The sequence below is a fragment of the Leucoraja erinacea genome, chromosome 3 (assembly GCF_028641065.1).
Source record: "Leucoraja erinacea ecotype New England chromosome 3, Leri_hhj_1, whole genome shotgun sequence".
Lineage (NCBI taxonomy): Eukaryota > Metazoa > Chordata > Chondrichthyes > Rajiformes > Rajidae > Leucoraja > Leucoraja erinaceus.
This window is the reverse complement of record NC_073379.1, coordinates 52,940,021-52,957,578: the sequence shown is the minus strand read 5'-3', so window position 1 is coordinate 52,957,578 and position 17,558 is coordinate 52,940,021. Positions and strand designations below refer to the sequence as shown.

The following is a 17,558-nucleotide window of genomic DNA, read 5'->3' as shown; positions in this document are numbered from 1 at the left end:
AGTGTGAATACAAAACGTAATTGCTTCAGCATCAACAGACATTGCTTCAGCGCTTAAGAGGAAAAACGCCAAATTCTGCTGTCAAACTGCCTTTAAATGTGATGAATGTGGAGACTCCATAATGTGTGACATTAGGCAAGCTGCAAAGGAAAAACATGTATAAGGTTGTAAACATTGTTTGGGATGAATGTACAATGGCTCACAAATAATAAATAATGGGAAGTGTTACTTTAGTTTTAGTTGCAAATTCTTGTCAAATGTTACCATTAATCCCATGAAAAAATAAAGATGAATTGCAGGCCTATGATAAATCATCTTATATTGGGAAAATGTTGAACAATGATACTGTAATCCAGTGTGCAAGCCCATCTGCGAGCAAATTTACTCAATCTAGAAATGGGGAAATTAAGCGGGAAGACGCAACTGGAATGATTTAGATGAAAAACTGGCACTCGATGATCTGATGTAAGCTGTTTTCCCAAATGTCACTCAACGCTACTTGAATTACCAGTGATTGTGAGTAGGAGCAATTTTAATGCCAAACATCGTGCAATGCCATCCATGATGCAGACCTATCAAATCTTCCCGGACAATATAAATCTATTGACAAAATGACTGTCATTGATGAGGCTGTACATTTTCTTGTTGAATTTTTAAACTCTATATCACCACTTGGTTTGCCATCACATAATGTACCAAAATTGGATTCATAATTTACGCAACATCATTTACGCGGCACGCCGCGTATGCGATGCGTGCATGGTGCGTGGTGACGTAGGCAGTGACGCGCGGTGCCCCAGGATTTTGGGATGTACAAAATCTTTGCGCGGCATTTGCGTGATGCGCAAATGATGCACAAGTGGGACAGGCCCTTTAGTCTCAACTCAATGCTGTTCCTGTGGTCCTTTAGTTGCTCCAGAGTTCAAAAATAAAAATAATGTATACGATTTTACACTGGATTTAAAAACAAAAAATATAGTTTATTCTGAAGGACTTCAACATTGAAATCAAGTAAATTTACACCTTAATATAATTATTATTCATGGCAGAATTATATATTTGTTAGATTTTATCTCATTTTAAAGGAATGCTTAAAATAAACCCGATTGCAAAGAAATAAAACATTATTTGCTAGCACAATAAACTGTACAAAACTAGCTGGCTGTATTGTAAGGTTGTAAAGGAAAGAATTGATATTGTTTCTGAATACGGAGGCCATACTTGTGTTTTGGTATGATGAACTAAAAGTTTTTCTATGCCATTAAGGATGTGAATGAATTATCATCACTCGTGACTAGTGTTCTCTTTTATAGATGAATGCTTTGGACACACTTGGTCAAGCAGCTTTGCACAGAGCAGCACACGGTGGTCACTTACAGACATGTCGTCTCCTGTTAAGTTATGGCAGCGACCCTTCCATTTTGTCCCTTCAAGGGTTTACAGCCGCACAAATGGGGAATGAGTCTGTGCAACAGATACTTAACGGTAAGTGCATTGTACACTTGTTAGGTTGAGAACGTGATGAAAGTTCAGCTGGTCGCCTGGAATTCATGTACATAGCCACTTCCACGTGACACTGCATATTTCAATCCGTTTCCGTTTTCCTGTAATCACAATAATCCAATTTTGGTATCATTGGGTTACACTGATGTAAAAACTCTGCAAACACAAATTAACGAGTCTCAAAGCATAAGTCACACTTTGCACACCTGAGAAAATAATGCATATATTTGGTATATGAAATTTAAGTTTGACTTTTGGAGTATAGGATATACTGTAAAAAATGCCTGCAACTATTTGAAGAAAAGCAGGGCATGGTCCAAGCCATCATTGTCCTCTTGACCAGACCCACAATATAAATTGAGGCCTTTCAGTTCCTTTTTTTGAGAGCATATGGTACAGATTACTGTTGTGTTCAAAATAGCAGTCATTGCACTTTATTAATTACCAAGTTTGTGGTGAAGTGCTGTACAAATATATGTGTGTGAAACATTGTTCAGTTTTTTCAATTTCATGGGCTAAACGAGATACAAAGCTGTGCACTGCAATGATTTGGTTTTGAGTGTGACACATATTCAATGGGATGATTTTGCATTCAACATAAGCAAGACCCCAATGAGCTGATGATTGACTTCAGAAGGATAAAATTAGGTATGAAGATAGTCCACAACTTCCAAGTTCCTGGGTGTGCATATCTCTGAAGATCTGTACTGGGTTCAGCATAATCTATGCACTCACAAAGAAAGCCCATCAACATCTTGACTTCCTTAGAAGATTGAGGAGATTCAGTTAGTCAACAAATTCTCTATCGAACCTCTATATGTGTATGATGAAGAGTATACAGCCTGGGTCTGCATCTTGAACGCCCTCGAACAAATGAGAATGCAGAGATAGATACTGCCCTGTCCATCGGAGGTACTGGAATCCCCACCATTGAGGGGTTCTATCAGTGCTGCCGTAAAAAGGCAGCTAGTATTGTCACCAAAGACCCATATCACCCTGGTTGTGCTCTCATTTTGCTACCACCATTGGGAAGAAGATAGAGGAGCCTTAACCATGACTGCAAGGTTCAAGAACAGCTTTTTCCCAGCAACCATCAGGCTCATGAACTATACACAAGCTAACCTCAGCGACTGATCTTTTATGGACTATGTATTTGGTCGCACTACAAACTTTTGTTTTTGCACTATTATAGTTACCTTGTACTACTATGACTTTGAGCTTACAAACTTGAATTGCAGCTATTTTAATTGTATATTGTATTGTTATTTATGAGCATGTTATTGCATTTATGGGCCTGTTAAGCAGCTAGTAAGGATTTCATTGACAATTAAATACTCTACTCGACTCTTGATTAACCATTTCTACGAATGTTTTTTTGTTTAGAGAATGTTCCATTGCACAATTCAGATGTTGATTATCGACTCCTGGAGGCTGCAAAGGCCGGAGACCTGGAAACTGTAAAGGTATTTCCCTAGACAAAGAATAGTAATTATGTGCTTTTCTTTGTATTACTGCAGTTAGAAGATAAACCTAGTTTGTTGAAAAATATATTCTATGCACTTGCTGGTATTACAATCACCTCCAGCTATACTAGCAAATACAACCCCTCTGCATCTAGTTTGAGATAAAGATGCTGTATGGTAACTCATTACAATGTCTAACTCCCTTATAGCAAAAATGGTGGCACTTGATTACCAGCAGCATTCTTCATTCATAAAGTTTGTGAAACTTAGCAAAGAAGTTTGTATTTTTCCATGCTGTTCCAATCAGCTGTTGTAACACCAGAGTAACCTGTCAGCTAATAATTGTTAAATTATCCCACTTTGTGACATTTAGATTTGTATATTGTGATTCAAAACTGATATTGTTTTTGTTGAATGTATTAACCCATTCCTAAATCTATGATTGGATTTTTTTGATGCTTGACCAATGTGAAAGACAATTTATAAACTTTGAAGGGTGAATTATGAAACTATAATATTGTACATCCAGTTTAATTTGCATGTATGAAATCATGGCAACTGACAGAATGTTCTGATTTCAGTAACAGTGTAAGCCTGAAAGCTGCTGCAGTTGAACCAGGACCATTACTGGACCCCATCTTAGTAAATGTGGGGGTCAGTGGGGGGGGTGCATGTTGGAGATAGCGACTACAATTTTATACTTCTAAATGATTATGGAAAAAGATAAGGGATGAATCGGGGTGTTCAGTTCAGTGAAGGTCAATTTCGTTAAAATATGTCTTTTGCTCTGTCATTCGTTAAGAATGTAGCTGAAGATTTATTTCATAATCACTTTATTGTGCAAGCCCTCAATCCTTTGCTTCCCTTAATTTAAAAAAAATCTGTCAATCTCTACACTCTATGATTGAACCAACTTATCCCTCTTGTAGAGAATTCTAAAGATTCTCTGCCATCTGAATAATAATTTTTTTCTAATTATTCTTCTGAATGGTTAACCCATTGAGACTGTCACCCTTGTTCTTCGTAACCCAGCTAAAAGAAATACCATTTAATGAAGTTTCTATTATGTTAAACCCATAAGAATTTTATACATTTTAACAAAATCACCTCTCGTTTGTCAAAACCCGGAAGAGTTAAGGCCCAGTTTGCCTAATTACTTCTAAAAGGACAAACCTGCCATCCTTGAAATCAATTTTGGTGAATTTTATTATCCTGATTTCCTTTGAGCAGTGCATGTCCAGTATCCCCCTCTGGTTCCAACTGTCCCAGCCATAAGATTTTGGGTTTCTCTAATTAAACTTGTAGTTCACCTTTGGCCTTTTAAATCGCAGCTTTAGAAAAAAATTATTATGCATGAATGGAAACTTCATATCCTGGGAAACAGATTTGCGAACATCATTGGCAAGGCCAACATTTTAGTTATGAATCCCTAATCTTTGTAAAAGTGGCGATGAGCTACCATCTTGAATTGCTGCACACTTTCTAGTTGGTAGTCCTTTTACAGGAGACGTGAAAGCTATCTCTTACAGCCAGTCACCAGTAATAATTACCTTGTGTACCTTTGTGTCATATTTTAATAGCTGATGCTCCTATTGATTTTTTTAAATTCCAGTTGACTCGAAATTACTTGAATTGGTCTGTAGAATATTTAGTTTATTGACCCACAAGCACTGTCTACCAAAACCACAGAATACAAGTACACAACTTTGAAATATTATCTTTACAGATGTATCACTGTGTCTACCAAGCAGCAGGACAGTTCATTATTGGCAGTGTCAGTAGTTGTTATCTTATGGTTGTTTTCTCAAATTGATCAAGGAGTTATGTCAAGGCCTGCAAGGACCAACTTCAAAGCCCACTGCTTAAATCTACCCCCTTATATTCCATACCCTTTTAAATACCCATTTGTGGGGTTATTCACTGCTCCCTGTTAATCATTATTCTATTTCCCTCGCCCTATTTGTGAACAAATCACCCACAAGCAAGTACCAAACATGTTTTCCTCTGGTTAGGTAAAGACCTGTCCTTTCTTCATCTCCGATTTACCCAATGCGTTTTGCAATACTTCCTTTGTATCCCAGATTAGGACAGTCCTGGAGTATATTTAATATTTTATTTGGTCTGGTTGTGTTGTTTAGAAGGCCGTCCTGTTCTTATCTGTGTTCCAACTAACCTAAGTATTATTTTCCCAGAAAATGATAGTCTGACATTATATTGACACACGCTGTCTTTTTTTTTAACCAACAAACATAATATTTGAGTGACTTAATGCGGTAAATGTTCTAGTGACTGTGTTGTAAGTATATTCAAGGTAAACCTCGTAATTGTAGTTAGCTCATAACCTAAATTCCAGTGTGTTAAATTGTGCTGTTAAAATTCTAACACCGAGAAATGTCATGGGTATTTTTGTACTTTAAGATTGTTATATATATGCTAGCCACTGTTGGGCACATTCTTTTTAAATTGAATATTGTGACATATTAGCTCCAAATGAAAAAGATTTAATTGAGACATTGCTTCGCTCATATCCAAGCAAGGGGAGAATGAAATGAAGGCCAGTGGCTTAAAATTGGAAGTTTGGATAAATCAATGTCTGCTGCACAGCAAAGACCATGTGTATTCAGCTGACACACAAGCCTTTTTCCTCAGATTGCCAGTAAAGCATGAGATATTGATGGAAAAGCAAGTATTCCATTCTCGGAATGTGTTGCTTGGTGGATTTTATAACTGGAATAGCCCTGGAACAAAAAATCATGCTTCATGATTTGTTGTTGGAATTCAACAAGCATCTTTGCTTTCATTTGTTTAGATTTTCCAAGTCAATTCAATTGGTGTAACAATTACATTTCATAAAAGTTCTAAACTGATTTTGGATGATCACCCAAGATGATATTGAATGGAGGTGCTGGCTCGAAGGGCCAAATGGCCTACTCCTGCACCTATTTTCTATGTTTAAACAAAATGTCAATAACTTTATTTTAAAGCAATTGTGCACAACCCAGAATGTGAACTGCAGAGATCTGGAAGGACGACACTCCACCCCACTACATTTTGCTGCAGGTTACAATCGGGTGGCTGTAGTAGAGTACCTGCTCCATCATGGCGCTGATGTGCACGCCAAAGACAAAGGGTTTGTGCATATTTTCTTTTGAGATTTGGTCTGCTTGTTTCACTCTTAAAATGGAAGTGTAAAATCAATATGTTTGCCGTTCAGAATTATGTAGACTTGAAAACTATTGAAAGGGATTCATGTTCCTCTGCACTCCAAGTCTAGCCCTCAGGCCTGGTCTTGACATTGAAGCCCATGGAGAGAAAGAGGAAACATATGCCAAGATTCCTTATCCTAATTGCTTTCTTCAAGAAAAGGTGTAACTAGAAACTAACCTGCCTGTGACATCCCATTTACTTGTAATGTTTCACTCATGATTCGTATACAATTGGCAAAAAGCCAATATATCTTTTGAGATAAGAGAAAATACTCTCATTAATAGTTTATCAAGTCACCTGAACAAGCAGAGTTACAAAATGTGTCTCTTTAACTGGCAATACTGCCCAAATTGATTGAGTATAAAGAATCATTAATTTTGACTGAAGTGATTTTGTGCTATTTTCAGTGGTGAAAAAATATTTGTTTTTCAGGGGTCTAGTCCCCTTGCATAATGCTTGCTCATATGGACATTATGAAGTAGCAGAACTGCTGGTGAGGCACGGTGCCTCAGTGAATGTGGCTGATCTATGGAAGTTCACACCTTTACATGAAGCAGCAGCCAAAGGCAAATATGAAATTTGCAAACTTCTTTTAAAGGTACATGATAATTTGAAGATTTGTATAAATGTTTGATGTTAAGCACAGAAAATCAATCAACTTATATATGGTTGGAATATGTTGCAGTAAAATGCTCTGCACGGATATTTTGATGTTGATAAAAATTAAAGTAGCTGTTACTATAGGATGATCACATAGTCGGGTCTAAATTTCATAATCATAATCATACTTTATTAGCCAAGTATTTATTGCAACATACGAGGAATTTGATTTGCCATACAATAATACCAATAAAAAGCAACAAGACACGCAAAATACATTTTTACATACACTGGGCGATCGGACCCCGGGGCCGGTGCTAGTCAAACCTCTTGCGACTTTGGAGCTTCCCAACATCAGTCTTTATCCAAGACTGCAAGCTCCTCGATGTTGAAATCCATATGCCACGATTGGAGCGTCGATCCCAGGCAAGGGATCGCAGGCTCCAATGGTAGGTTCAGGGCCTCGCGGTGGGGCTCAAGTGAGTCTCGAGCAAGGCCATCAGCTCCATGATGTTAGGCGCATAGCAACTGGAGATACGATCCGGAAAACAATCGCGTCTCCGGCAAGGTAAGATATTGAAAATAAGCTTCGCCCATCCCCCTCCCCCACCCCTCACATAAAACAAACCAGAGAACATTAACACATATTTTTAAAACACTAAAAATGGCAAAAAAAGAGACAAAGACAGACAGACAGTTGGCAAGATAGTCAGGATTCAATCTCCCATCTCTGCTTTGCCTCATATTTTAGAATTTAACTGACTCAGTTTTATGCTCTGTATTTACAGCTGTGATGATGACTAAGGGCTGGAATGCAAGAGGGTAGAAGCTAAACTTTTGTTTAGATTTAATCTGGAGTACTGCATTCCGTTTTGGTCACTGTAACTCATGAAAAATATATTGATCTTGAGGCATTAAATATATTGAAGTTGAGAGTATAGACAGGAAATAAAACTTTGATTTCTCCATAAAATATGGAATGTAAACCTAAAAATAAAGCTTGACCATTCACAGGTTATTTCACAGGTTCCTAACACTAATGTAAGTGGAATTTGGTGATTCTTGTCTCTAAAAGGCTTTTGAGGCTAGAGCAGCTGAAGGTGTCAAAAGTTATAGATAGTTTTTTTTTATTAGCTACATTTTAACATAAGGGACTAAAGACTAGAGTTAAGAAACGGATTTGGCAATGATCTAATTGAATGATAAAAATAATTGTGTGATTGAATGAACTACTTCAGATTTTTGTTTCTTGGTCCCATCAAAAATAAGAGTTAGTCAGATAATGTAAATAATGTTTATCTTAATGTGTTATGAAATTCACTTTTTTCTCAGCATGGAGCCGATCCGACAAAGAAGAACAGAGATGGTAATACACCTCTGGACCTTGTGAAAGAGGGAGATACAGATATTCAAGATTTACTACGAGGAGATGCTGCTCTGCTTGATGCTGCAAAGAAAGGGTGCCTAGCTCGGGTCCAGAAGTTATGTAGCCCTGAGAACATAAATTGCAGAGATACCCAAGGAAGGAACTCAACGCCACTACATCTTGCAGGTAAGGTCTTAGATAAATATTGTGCCATTGCTCATCCATTTATTTTTAATCATATTCTTCCTCATTTCACTGAAGCTTATTCTTTCCTAATCCATGTCCAATTTTCATAGTAAAATTGTTGGTGATTACCATTTTCCAAATGTATTGTTCATTATTTCTCCTATTTAATTTCTCAAACATAATTCAATCAGGATGTTAAAGATGGAGGATAAAGAAAGTGTTGATAGGATTTTATGGAGATATTAATCTATGGATAAGAAAAATCATATGGGCAAATGTAGACAAATGTTCATTGGATGCCTTTGGGATAGTTCCCTATTAGAGCATGTTCTGGAGCTAACTAGAGAGCATGTTATATTGGAACTGAAAAATACTTTCAAGATAAGATTCATAGTAAAGATGCAACAGTGATCATATTTTTTACATTCTGCTTCACGGAGTGAAGAAAGGGTCCAGAACAAGAAAGAGAAATTCCAAGAGGATACACCATCTGTGGCTTAAAAAAAATAAAGGTAGTAACAAATGTAAAAAAAGTGTTTGCCATTTAAAGATAAATATGGGGAATTAATAATAAAAATAGAGATTTGCATTGATCATCTTGTAGAACATGCAAGTTGAGTCCCAATAACAGTTGTAAATCAGAAATTGGAATGAAGAAAGGAAATCAAGAAAATTAGCAGGGGTGTGATACTGAGCAAATTGTTGGAGCTCGAAACTGACTGCACTGGGTTCTGATGGATTTTGCCCAGGAGTGTTTAATTTTGTGGCTAGTGAGATTGTTGATGCTAGACAAAAATGCTGGGGAAACTCGGCGGGTGAGGCAGCATCTATGGAGCGAAGGAAATAGGCAACGTTTCGGGTCAAAACTCTTTAGGAAATTGAGCGAATGAGCAAAGATTAGGCTAATGAAGTAAACAATGGGAAAATGTAAAAATATCCATTTTGGCAAAGAAAATGGAGGGGAAAATAAGACATAGGAACCGAACTGGGCCATTCGACCCATCAGTTCTGCTCTGCCATTCAGTCGTGGCTGATCTAATTTTCCTTCTCAGCCTCATTCTCCCATCCTGTAACCTTTAATGCCCTTACTAATCAAAAATATATCAATGTCTGCTTTAAAAATACCCAATATCTTGACTTCCACAGCTATCAGGATGTTTATTAAGGCACATAATTATTAAAGTGGGGTATACCTGGGGGAGTAGGGTACTTGATCATTGGCAATCGTCAAAATAAAATGTCACTCAGATTATATGGGATGATACTGAGGGAAGAGAGCTTGGAAATTGGCTCTGACCACATTTTCCGAAACTACACATCCGGAAAGATGGCCATCCTTTGTGAACAAGGGATTTAATACAATTATACCAGGGAGGAGGGATTGATTGTACTATAGAGAAAGTAAAGAGGTGTTTTGATAGGTTGAATGAATGGTTTTCCTGAAGTAAAGAGTGGAAATCTATTCTGGTGACAAATGGGTCAGTAACCAGAAAAAATGGATTAAAGGTGATTTTAAAAACGATCAGAGAGGAATTGAATTAATTTTGTGAACAAGAAATCAATATGATCTGGAACATACTGCATGAAAGGGCAATGGAAGCAGATGCAGCGGTACTATTAGTAAAATGCTTCAAAGGGTAAAGAAGAAAACTATACCATCAAAGGGAAAATAATAGAGGCATAACGGTTATATGAATAAATCTGACGGCTTTTATAACAAAGTGAAGAATTGTAACTGGAAACTCTGTTCAAAGTGTGTAAAGAAATGGTATTCATTCTGCTATAATTTTATGTCCAGCCATGTAGCAATATCTTTGCAGTATAGTTTTCAAGTAAAGCTGATCAAATTGGATGCAAGTTTTTTTTGTTTTTTTTGCTGTAGTAATTATTTTGCTTTTGTTTTACAGCTGGCTATAATAACCTTGAGGTGGCTGATTATCTTTTGGAGCATGGTGCAGATGTTAACGCACAAGACAAAGGAGGTCTTATTCCCCTTCACAATGCAGCATCGTATGGGGTAAGAAGCTGCATTATCACCAGACATTTATTCTAATATTCAAACAATATAAATGCACTGTTTATAAAAGTGGAAGGCACATGTGTGTCACCGGGGTGCGTGGCCTGTGTGGATTACAATAGAGAAAACAGCAAGTAAGCCCTTCATTTGAAGTTTAATGAACTTGCACCATTTACAAAAAATATCTAGTCCTAAAAAATTATTATTGTAATTTGCAAGGATATTTTAAAATATAAAAGCAATGCTATTTCTGTCAATAGGAGAGTTAATAATCAACCCAAGGATTCTGGTGCCTGTGTGTTTTTTAAATTTGAAAAGATTGCTACTTTTTTTCTCTAGGTTACTTGCAGTATGTTTCTCTTTCTGGATTCCTAGAGTCAGCAGGTCAGGCAGCATCTCTGGCGAATATGGTTAGGTGATGTTTTGGGTCAGCATTCTTCTTCAGACTAATTGTAGTAGGTGGGAGAACCCTGGGAGAAGTAAGAGCAGGAAATAGACTGACAAGTGATAGGTGCATGCAGGTGAGGGGGGAGGGGTGGGGGGCGTTGATTAGCAGAAGTTTGTACAACTGCCAGAGATTAAAAGATAAAGTATGAGATAAGGAGAGAAGAGATGTGAAATGTGAAGCTAGTGGAAGGGAGCGAGGGAGAAGGGAAGGAGGAAAAATGGATGCACATCTAGGTGGGGTACACGGAAGGGAGGGAAGAAGGGAGGAGGGGTTATTTACGTAAATTTGTAGAATTCAATGACCAATCTGCCAATCAAAACTGTTCTCACCAGTATCCACCTATCACTTGCCAGCTTTTGTCCTGCAGCCATCTCAATTACAGCTTTCTTCCTCCTACTAGAAACAGTTTGAAGAAGAGTCCCAACACAAAATATCACTTATCCATGTTCTCCAGAGATGCTGCTTGACCCACAGAGTTACTTCAGCACTTTTGTGTAATGTAACCAGGGGGTAATAATTTGTGTATGATGGCAGAGCACCTATGGTTCCCAAAGGTGACCCCAAAGCTGTCACAAGTTTTATCTCTGTGGCAAGATCTTTTTCACTTCAAATACCTTCTGCTTTAAGGTGGCATTTGAAATTGATCCTCATTCTCATCATCTTTAATCTCGTCAAGATGGCTGAATAGGAGGCATTTACCTGATTTTCTGTTTGAGTGCCATATGAATATTGGACTACAAATAAAAGCTGAAAAGTATTCCATACTTTGTAATTTCCTTACAAGGATATTTAAATGATTTTTTTTAGGACCAGGACAGTTCACTATTTAATAGTTGTATATTGATGCACTGAAAGCAAAAATGTTTAAATTTATTTTGTACATAGCATACTTTCATATTTCAAATGTGGTTTCATTTGCTGTTTTCTCCTGCAATCAGCACAACATAGAAGTATGAGAATAATGGACATCTCCACAATAAACTCTACATTAATGTAAATCCTATATTCTGGCAATCTCATTAAATAATAATGGCCAACACCAGTAATTGTACTGTCTTTGTCAACACAAAATCTGGATTTTGTCAGTGCATTTCTAGGTTCATCATAGTATAGCAACAAAATGAGATCTTTAATTGTTGTTATATATATTACAGCACAGTAAATGCATTTGGTTGATTTTTAGGTGTCAATTTTCTTAATCATATTTTTCTTTTTTTTTAAATATAAATCAAGTTGCATATTTTTAGCTCTATTTTGCTTTTCTTTCAGCATGTCGATATTGCAGCACTTTTAATCAAATACAACACCTGTGTCAATGCAACTGATAAGTGGGCCTTCACTCCATTGCATGAAGCAGCACAGAAAGGAAGAACACAGCTATGTGCTCTGCTGTTAGCTCATGGGGCAGACCCTACCATGAAGAACCAGGAAGGCCAGACTACGTTAGATTTGGCTACTGTATGTTTTTAAATGGGTTTTTAAATTGTTCCTTAAATTAACTTTTAAAATGTGAGATTATTGTGTGATTAACATTTAAGAACTGGAGCCTTTTTTTTATTTCAGGCTGATGATATTAGAGCCTTGCTCATTGATGCTATGCCACCAGAAGCTCTCCCCAGTTGTTATAAACCTCAGGCAACTGTTGTTAGTGCAGCAGTGATCTCTCCAGTGTCGACTCCTTCCTGCTTGTCAGCTGCTAGCAGTATAGATAACTTGAGTGGCCCACTTGCAGAATTAGCTGCTGGTGGTGCATCGGGTGCTGCTGATGGAGCTACTGGCACTGAAAGGAAAGAAGGTGAAGGTAAGCTGACTGAAACAATTATTCTAATGCTGTTGTTTGTGAACAGATTATCTCTGATCTTGGGCTTCAGGAAATTCTTCATTGGTTATGTTAATGGTAGATGGTTTATTTGAAAAGTTGATCTCACTGGAGATCTTATGGCCAGTTAGGGGGATAAACACGGGGTTTAGGAGCCACAATTAACGCTACTCTTAACCGCATGAATAATATGCTTGTTTACTTTTTTAGCTGTGTGTGAAACTTGCGAACTACGAAGTGTTGGCACATTGAATAATTCCAGGCATATGTATCTCGTATTTCTGTACAACTCAAGTGGAGGCCGTTCAGCCTATTGTCCATTCTGGCTTTCTGAATACACCTTTCAGTCTCATTCTCCCACTTATCTCCCTGGAGCCTCTTCTTTCCCATTCTCTTAAACTCCCTTCCATTGACTCCAGGAAGGGAGGCCAGCAGCTTGGTTAGGAACAAGTCGTGTCATGGCCACTCCCTCTTCTCCCCTCTCCCATCGGGCAAGGGGTGTGGAGGTGCACTCCGAGAGATTCGGGGACAGTTTCTTCTCAGCTGTTGTCAGGCAACTGAATCATCCTGCCGCAGTCAGAGGGCCATGCTAAACAGCTATCTTCATCATTGGTGACCCTCGGACTATCCTTGATCGGACTTTGCTGGCTTTACCTTACACTAAATGTTATTCCCTTTTCATGTATCTGCACGCTGTGAATGGCTCGATTGTGGTCATGTATTGTCTTTCTGCTGACTGGATGGCACGCAGCCGAAGCATTTCACTGTACCTCAGTATGCATGACAATAAACTAAACTGAAACTCCTGCTTCTCCGGTATCCATCTACACTAGGAGAAAACTATAGTTGGCAAGTAACCTATCAAAATTGTTGTAATGCGGGAAGAAGCCAAGCCATTCGGGGAAACCCATGTGATCAAACGCAGACAGAACTCAGGATTGAGATTTAACCCATTAAAAAGCAGTGAGGCTGCTGTACTATCACATATTTCAGTCATTGTCACATTTGATCGTTGCAAGGTAAAAAATATTAAACATTTGTTTTTCCAGTTGTTACTGTTCTGGATATGAACATAAACCAATTCCTTAAAAGTCTAGGCTTGGAACACCTGCGTGAGATCTTTGAAAGGGAACAGGTGAGTGAAAAGTAAATCTTTGCTTGACACATATATTTAAGAATTGGGATGGTGCTGGAATTTGACAATCTTTCATTTTCAGATCACATTGGATGTGCTGGCAGACATGGGACACGAAGAGCTGAAAGAAATTGGAATTAATGCCTATGGGCACCGTCACAAATTAATAAAGGGTGTCGAACGATTGCTTGGGGGACAGCAAGGTAAAGTGTTCCTTATTTTGCTTTGTAAACATGGATTCTGTAGAATTTTAAGATGGGCCACAGTTTTAAAGCACACAAAATTGATAAAGCTAAATATCTTCATACTGTAGAATGTAGTTGGAATAGAGTGAGTTGAACCTTGTTTTGAAATTGAAGCCTTTCTAAATGTAACCATAAGTAAAATCTATAGAAAGTTGGATTAATACTCCCTTTTCATCCTCTTTAATCATTAAATCAGCTCCTTACACCAGAATATTCAAGAACCCTCATACAGGAGATTTTCTAATCATTGATTCTGTGAAAAATGTGTTATTCCCGGAATCGATGGGAAGTCCTCAATTCTGTGTTGTTTAACCCCAGTAGCCAAATAATGTGCTTTATGCACAATTGTTCTGTTTGTTTTTGTTTTCAGGTATATTTTCTAATGTCTGTTGGTTTCAATAGCTAACCTCTACAATTTTTAATTATTTGTGTGTGATTTTATACTCAATGGAATAAATTGGCTGCTGATGCTCTTTAAAATATTTATCTACTGATGATTACTTGTATAATATGTCATTGTGGGTCAACGACTCCTTTACAAATAAATTAATGAAATTGCCTTATACATGCAAAATGTTCTATCCTTAAAGAAGATGTAATGCTCTCCCCTTACATTGGCACTATCATCCCCTTACAAACCTACCTCTTCTTCAGTCTTTGAGATCATTAAATTTGTTGGCAGACGTTAATGTTGATTACCCTCTCTCCAGGTGCAAATCCTTACCTGACTTTTCATTGCGCCAGCCAGGGAACCATTCTTATTGATCTTGCACCCGATGACAAAGAATACCAGTCTGTGGAGGAAGAGGTACTTTATCTCTTTGGTTTGCCAAAGTGGATGTTTTTCTGATCAAAGGGGACTTTTGTTTTTTTTTAAAAAGGATGTTGTGCTTTGAAAGGTCTTGAGGTCCTGTTCAGATGCTTTTTTTTTTTCTCCCAATATGTCTTTTGGCCGTTGCCTTTCTGAGTATATCATGCGCTGAAGCATTGTCCTATGTTAAAAGAACTACTCAGTGTCAACTGTTTTTCATATTTTATCTAATTTCATTTGTCACTTCAAGCAATGTGGTGTATTTTGTGTTGGGACCTTCTGTTCAGATCTCCAGTTTTCAAGTAGTTGCATGGTTTATGTTACTGGAAAATAAGATCAAAATTGAAGTAGATTTTCAGTTTTCAGAACTCTTAACTGGAAAACTGGATCCAGTTAAGTCAAGTTGAAACCTTTAATAAGGAGAGCCCAACTGAAAAATCGATGCCAGGCCCAATAGAGAGAGGAAAGCAAAGGCTAGATAGAAATAAAGTACTCCCCATTAAGGTGATATCTACCTGGCCATAGATTCAGTGGTTTTGAACATCTGTGTTTTCAGATGGAGTTGAATTATTAATTCATTGGGTACTGCAGTAATACATTCAATAATTGTTCTTAATGTCTAAACATTGCAGATTATTAGAAATGTTGGACTTGCTCTGTGTCTGTCATAATAAGCAACTTTTAAATCTGAACAGAGTACAATTTAATCAGAACTTTTTTGCCTCTGTTATGCAATCCTATTTTGAATTGAACTTTTGGGAGACGCATGCAGATTAAAATAGCTCTTGTCCTCTTAGGGCTGTCTGGTAAAAGCAATGTAAATAGGATCTCTATTTTTTCATTTTAAGTGTTTCCTACATATAGTTATGATGTCAGTGTTAACCCTTTTTGATAATGGTAGTTTGCAGTATGTTGTTCTCCAAAGGCATCTTTGTGGTGAATATATTTAAATACAGAAGAAGTAAAATATTGTCACTAACTAATACATACATTTGTAGAGTTTAATATATCAATGGAATATAGCATTTAAAAGTGTGAAACACTGATATTCAGATGCTGACAGAAGCAGTTTGTATAAGAAACAAAATACACACCTTCTGTCCTCGTGACATCTTTTCATTGTATCAAGTATATTGATTTCAACATCTGGTCCTATTACACAGAAAGGGAACTAACAAAGATATTGTCATTTAGATGCAAAGTACAATCCGTGAACACAGAGATGGTGGGACAGCAGGTGGAGTTTTTAATAGGTATCATATTATTAAGGTAAGAAAGAATTAAAATTTTAATACTCAATAGTTATTTGAGTTCGGATTTATTGAGAATTCCAATATCGACAAAAAATTATTTTAAATTCGAATCGGTGTCATACAGCACAGAAACAGGCCCTTCAGCCCAACTCATCCATGTCAACCAAGATGCACCATCTAAGCTAGTCCCATTTGCCTGCGTTTGGCCTAAATCCCTCCAAACCTTTCCAATTTAATTGAAGTCAGTTCAGAATTCTGGGGATGAAGACTCGACTTTTTCGGTCTTTTCCCTAATTGCTTAGACAATATTGGTTACATTCATGCATTTAGATATGATAGGATGGGGACCAGTGACCAGAGGCCTTGACCATTAACCCATTAGAAGGTAAATTAAAAAATAAATACATGTGGGATATATTGTTGGTAATGTTGACCATTGTCACAAAATACCTTCAGGGAAAGAAAACTACTCTGACCTGGCCTAAATGCAATTCCGCTCCCACTTACATGATCAGTTTGTGACTATCCTTTGAAATTGCCAATCTGCCCAAAAAGTTTGCGCAATCAGGGAGAGACTAAACAACGGAATAAAGTAATCATTTCTGAGAGTCTTTGACCCGCAACATTAATTCTGCTTCATTTTACGTAGATACTGTCTAACCTGCTGTGCATGTCCAGCAATTTTTTTTAATTTCTCATTCACGCATGTACATTTTTGAGGGGGTTTTCAACAAGAATACTGATTTTTCCCAGCGATGTCCATACCTTTGAGCAAACTTTAATTGGCATGGGATGTTGATCTGACCCATGTAGAGTTGCATACATCCTGAGAATCAATACCTTTTCTCTGATATTGGCTCAAACCCACACCACTGAGACTTCTGGAATAAATGGCAGTTCGTTCTGGGAATGTCAGAGAAGCTTGATACTCCCGTATAAATGTGTATGAGCATGAAGCCTTGCACCTGCTGCAAGGTACTTGCCTGCCATTTCCCAACGGTACTCCAGTGTTTGACTTCTTATGAAGTTTAGGAGCAGGGTATCACCTTCCTATAATCCCCCACCTACGTTACGGCAGTCAATCCGATACCAACTTGAAATCAGCTGATTGTTTCAGTGTTTAAAAAGGCAATGTGATAGAAACATTGCACGTAGTTCTCCATTCTATTGCTCACATGGGGCTTGAACTGATGGTTATTAAAAAGGTTATTGAATTATGGTAAAAGTCAAACTGGTGTTTACGGCAATTAGGTTATTTATGGGAGGAACTGCCCTTAATGTCTAGTCAGATCTATCTCAAGCCCCTACAATTGTCACTTTTCTTAACTGCCCTCCAGAACTACCATCCAGCTGAACAAAAAAGAGATGGCCTTACTGAAGTCGAGCACAGGTCTTTGGTGAAAATTTGCGCTTGGTACCATTTTGCCAAACACTTGCACTGTGTCCACCAAGACCTACTGGATCTCCCAGTTGCTAACCATCTTAACTCCCATTCCCATCCTGGC

The 17,558-nt window shown here is 37.7% G+C and overlaps 1 protein-coding gene across 3 annotated transcripts in view; it reads left to right on the top strand.

The window, feature by feature from the left end:
• Window positions 1–17,558, top strand: part of LOC129695592 (poly [ADP-ribose] polymerase tankyrase-1) — a 92,173-nt gene that overhangs the window by 61,866 nt on the left and 12,749 nt on the right. For all 3 annotated transcript variants that reach the window (XM_055632682.1, XM_055632681.1, XM_055632683.1), the window contains 12 exons: window positions 1,314–1,485; window positions 2,887–2,966; window positions 5,951–6,096; window positions 6,606–6,771; window positions 8,106–8,325; window positions 10,233–10,342; window positions 12,060–12,248; window positions 12,354–12,591; window positions 13,659–13,744; window positions 13,827–13,947; window positions 14,700–14,797; window positions 15,995–16,069. In XM_055632682.1, coding sequence (XP_055488657.1) covers window positions 1,314–1,485; window positions 2,887–2,966; window positions 5,951–6,096; window positions 6,606–6,771; window positions 8,106–8,325; window positions 10,233–10,342; window positions 12,060–12,248; window positions 12,354–12,591; window positions 13,659–13,744; window positions 13,827–13,947; window positions 14,700–14,797; window positions 15,995–16,069 — 1,701 coding nt within the window. The remainder of the gene's footprint in view (window positions 1–1,313; window positions 1,486–2,886; window positions 2,967–5,950; window positions 6,097–6,605; window positions 6,772–8,105; window positions 8,326–10,232; window positions 10,343–12,059; window positions 12,249–12,353; window positions 12,592–13,658; window positions 13,745–13,826; window positions 13,948–14,699; window positions 14,798–15,994; window positions 16,070–17,558) is intronic.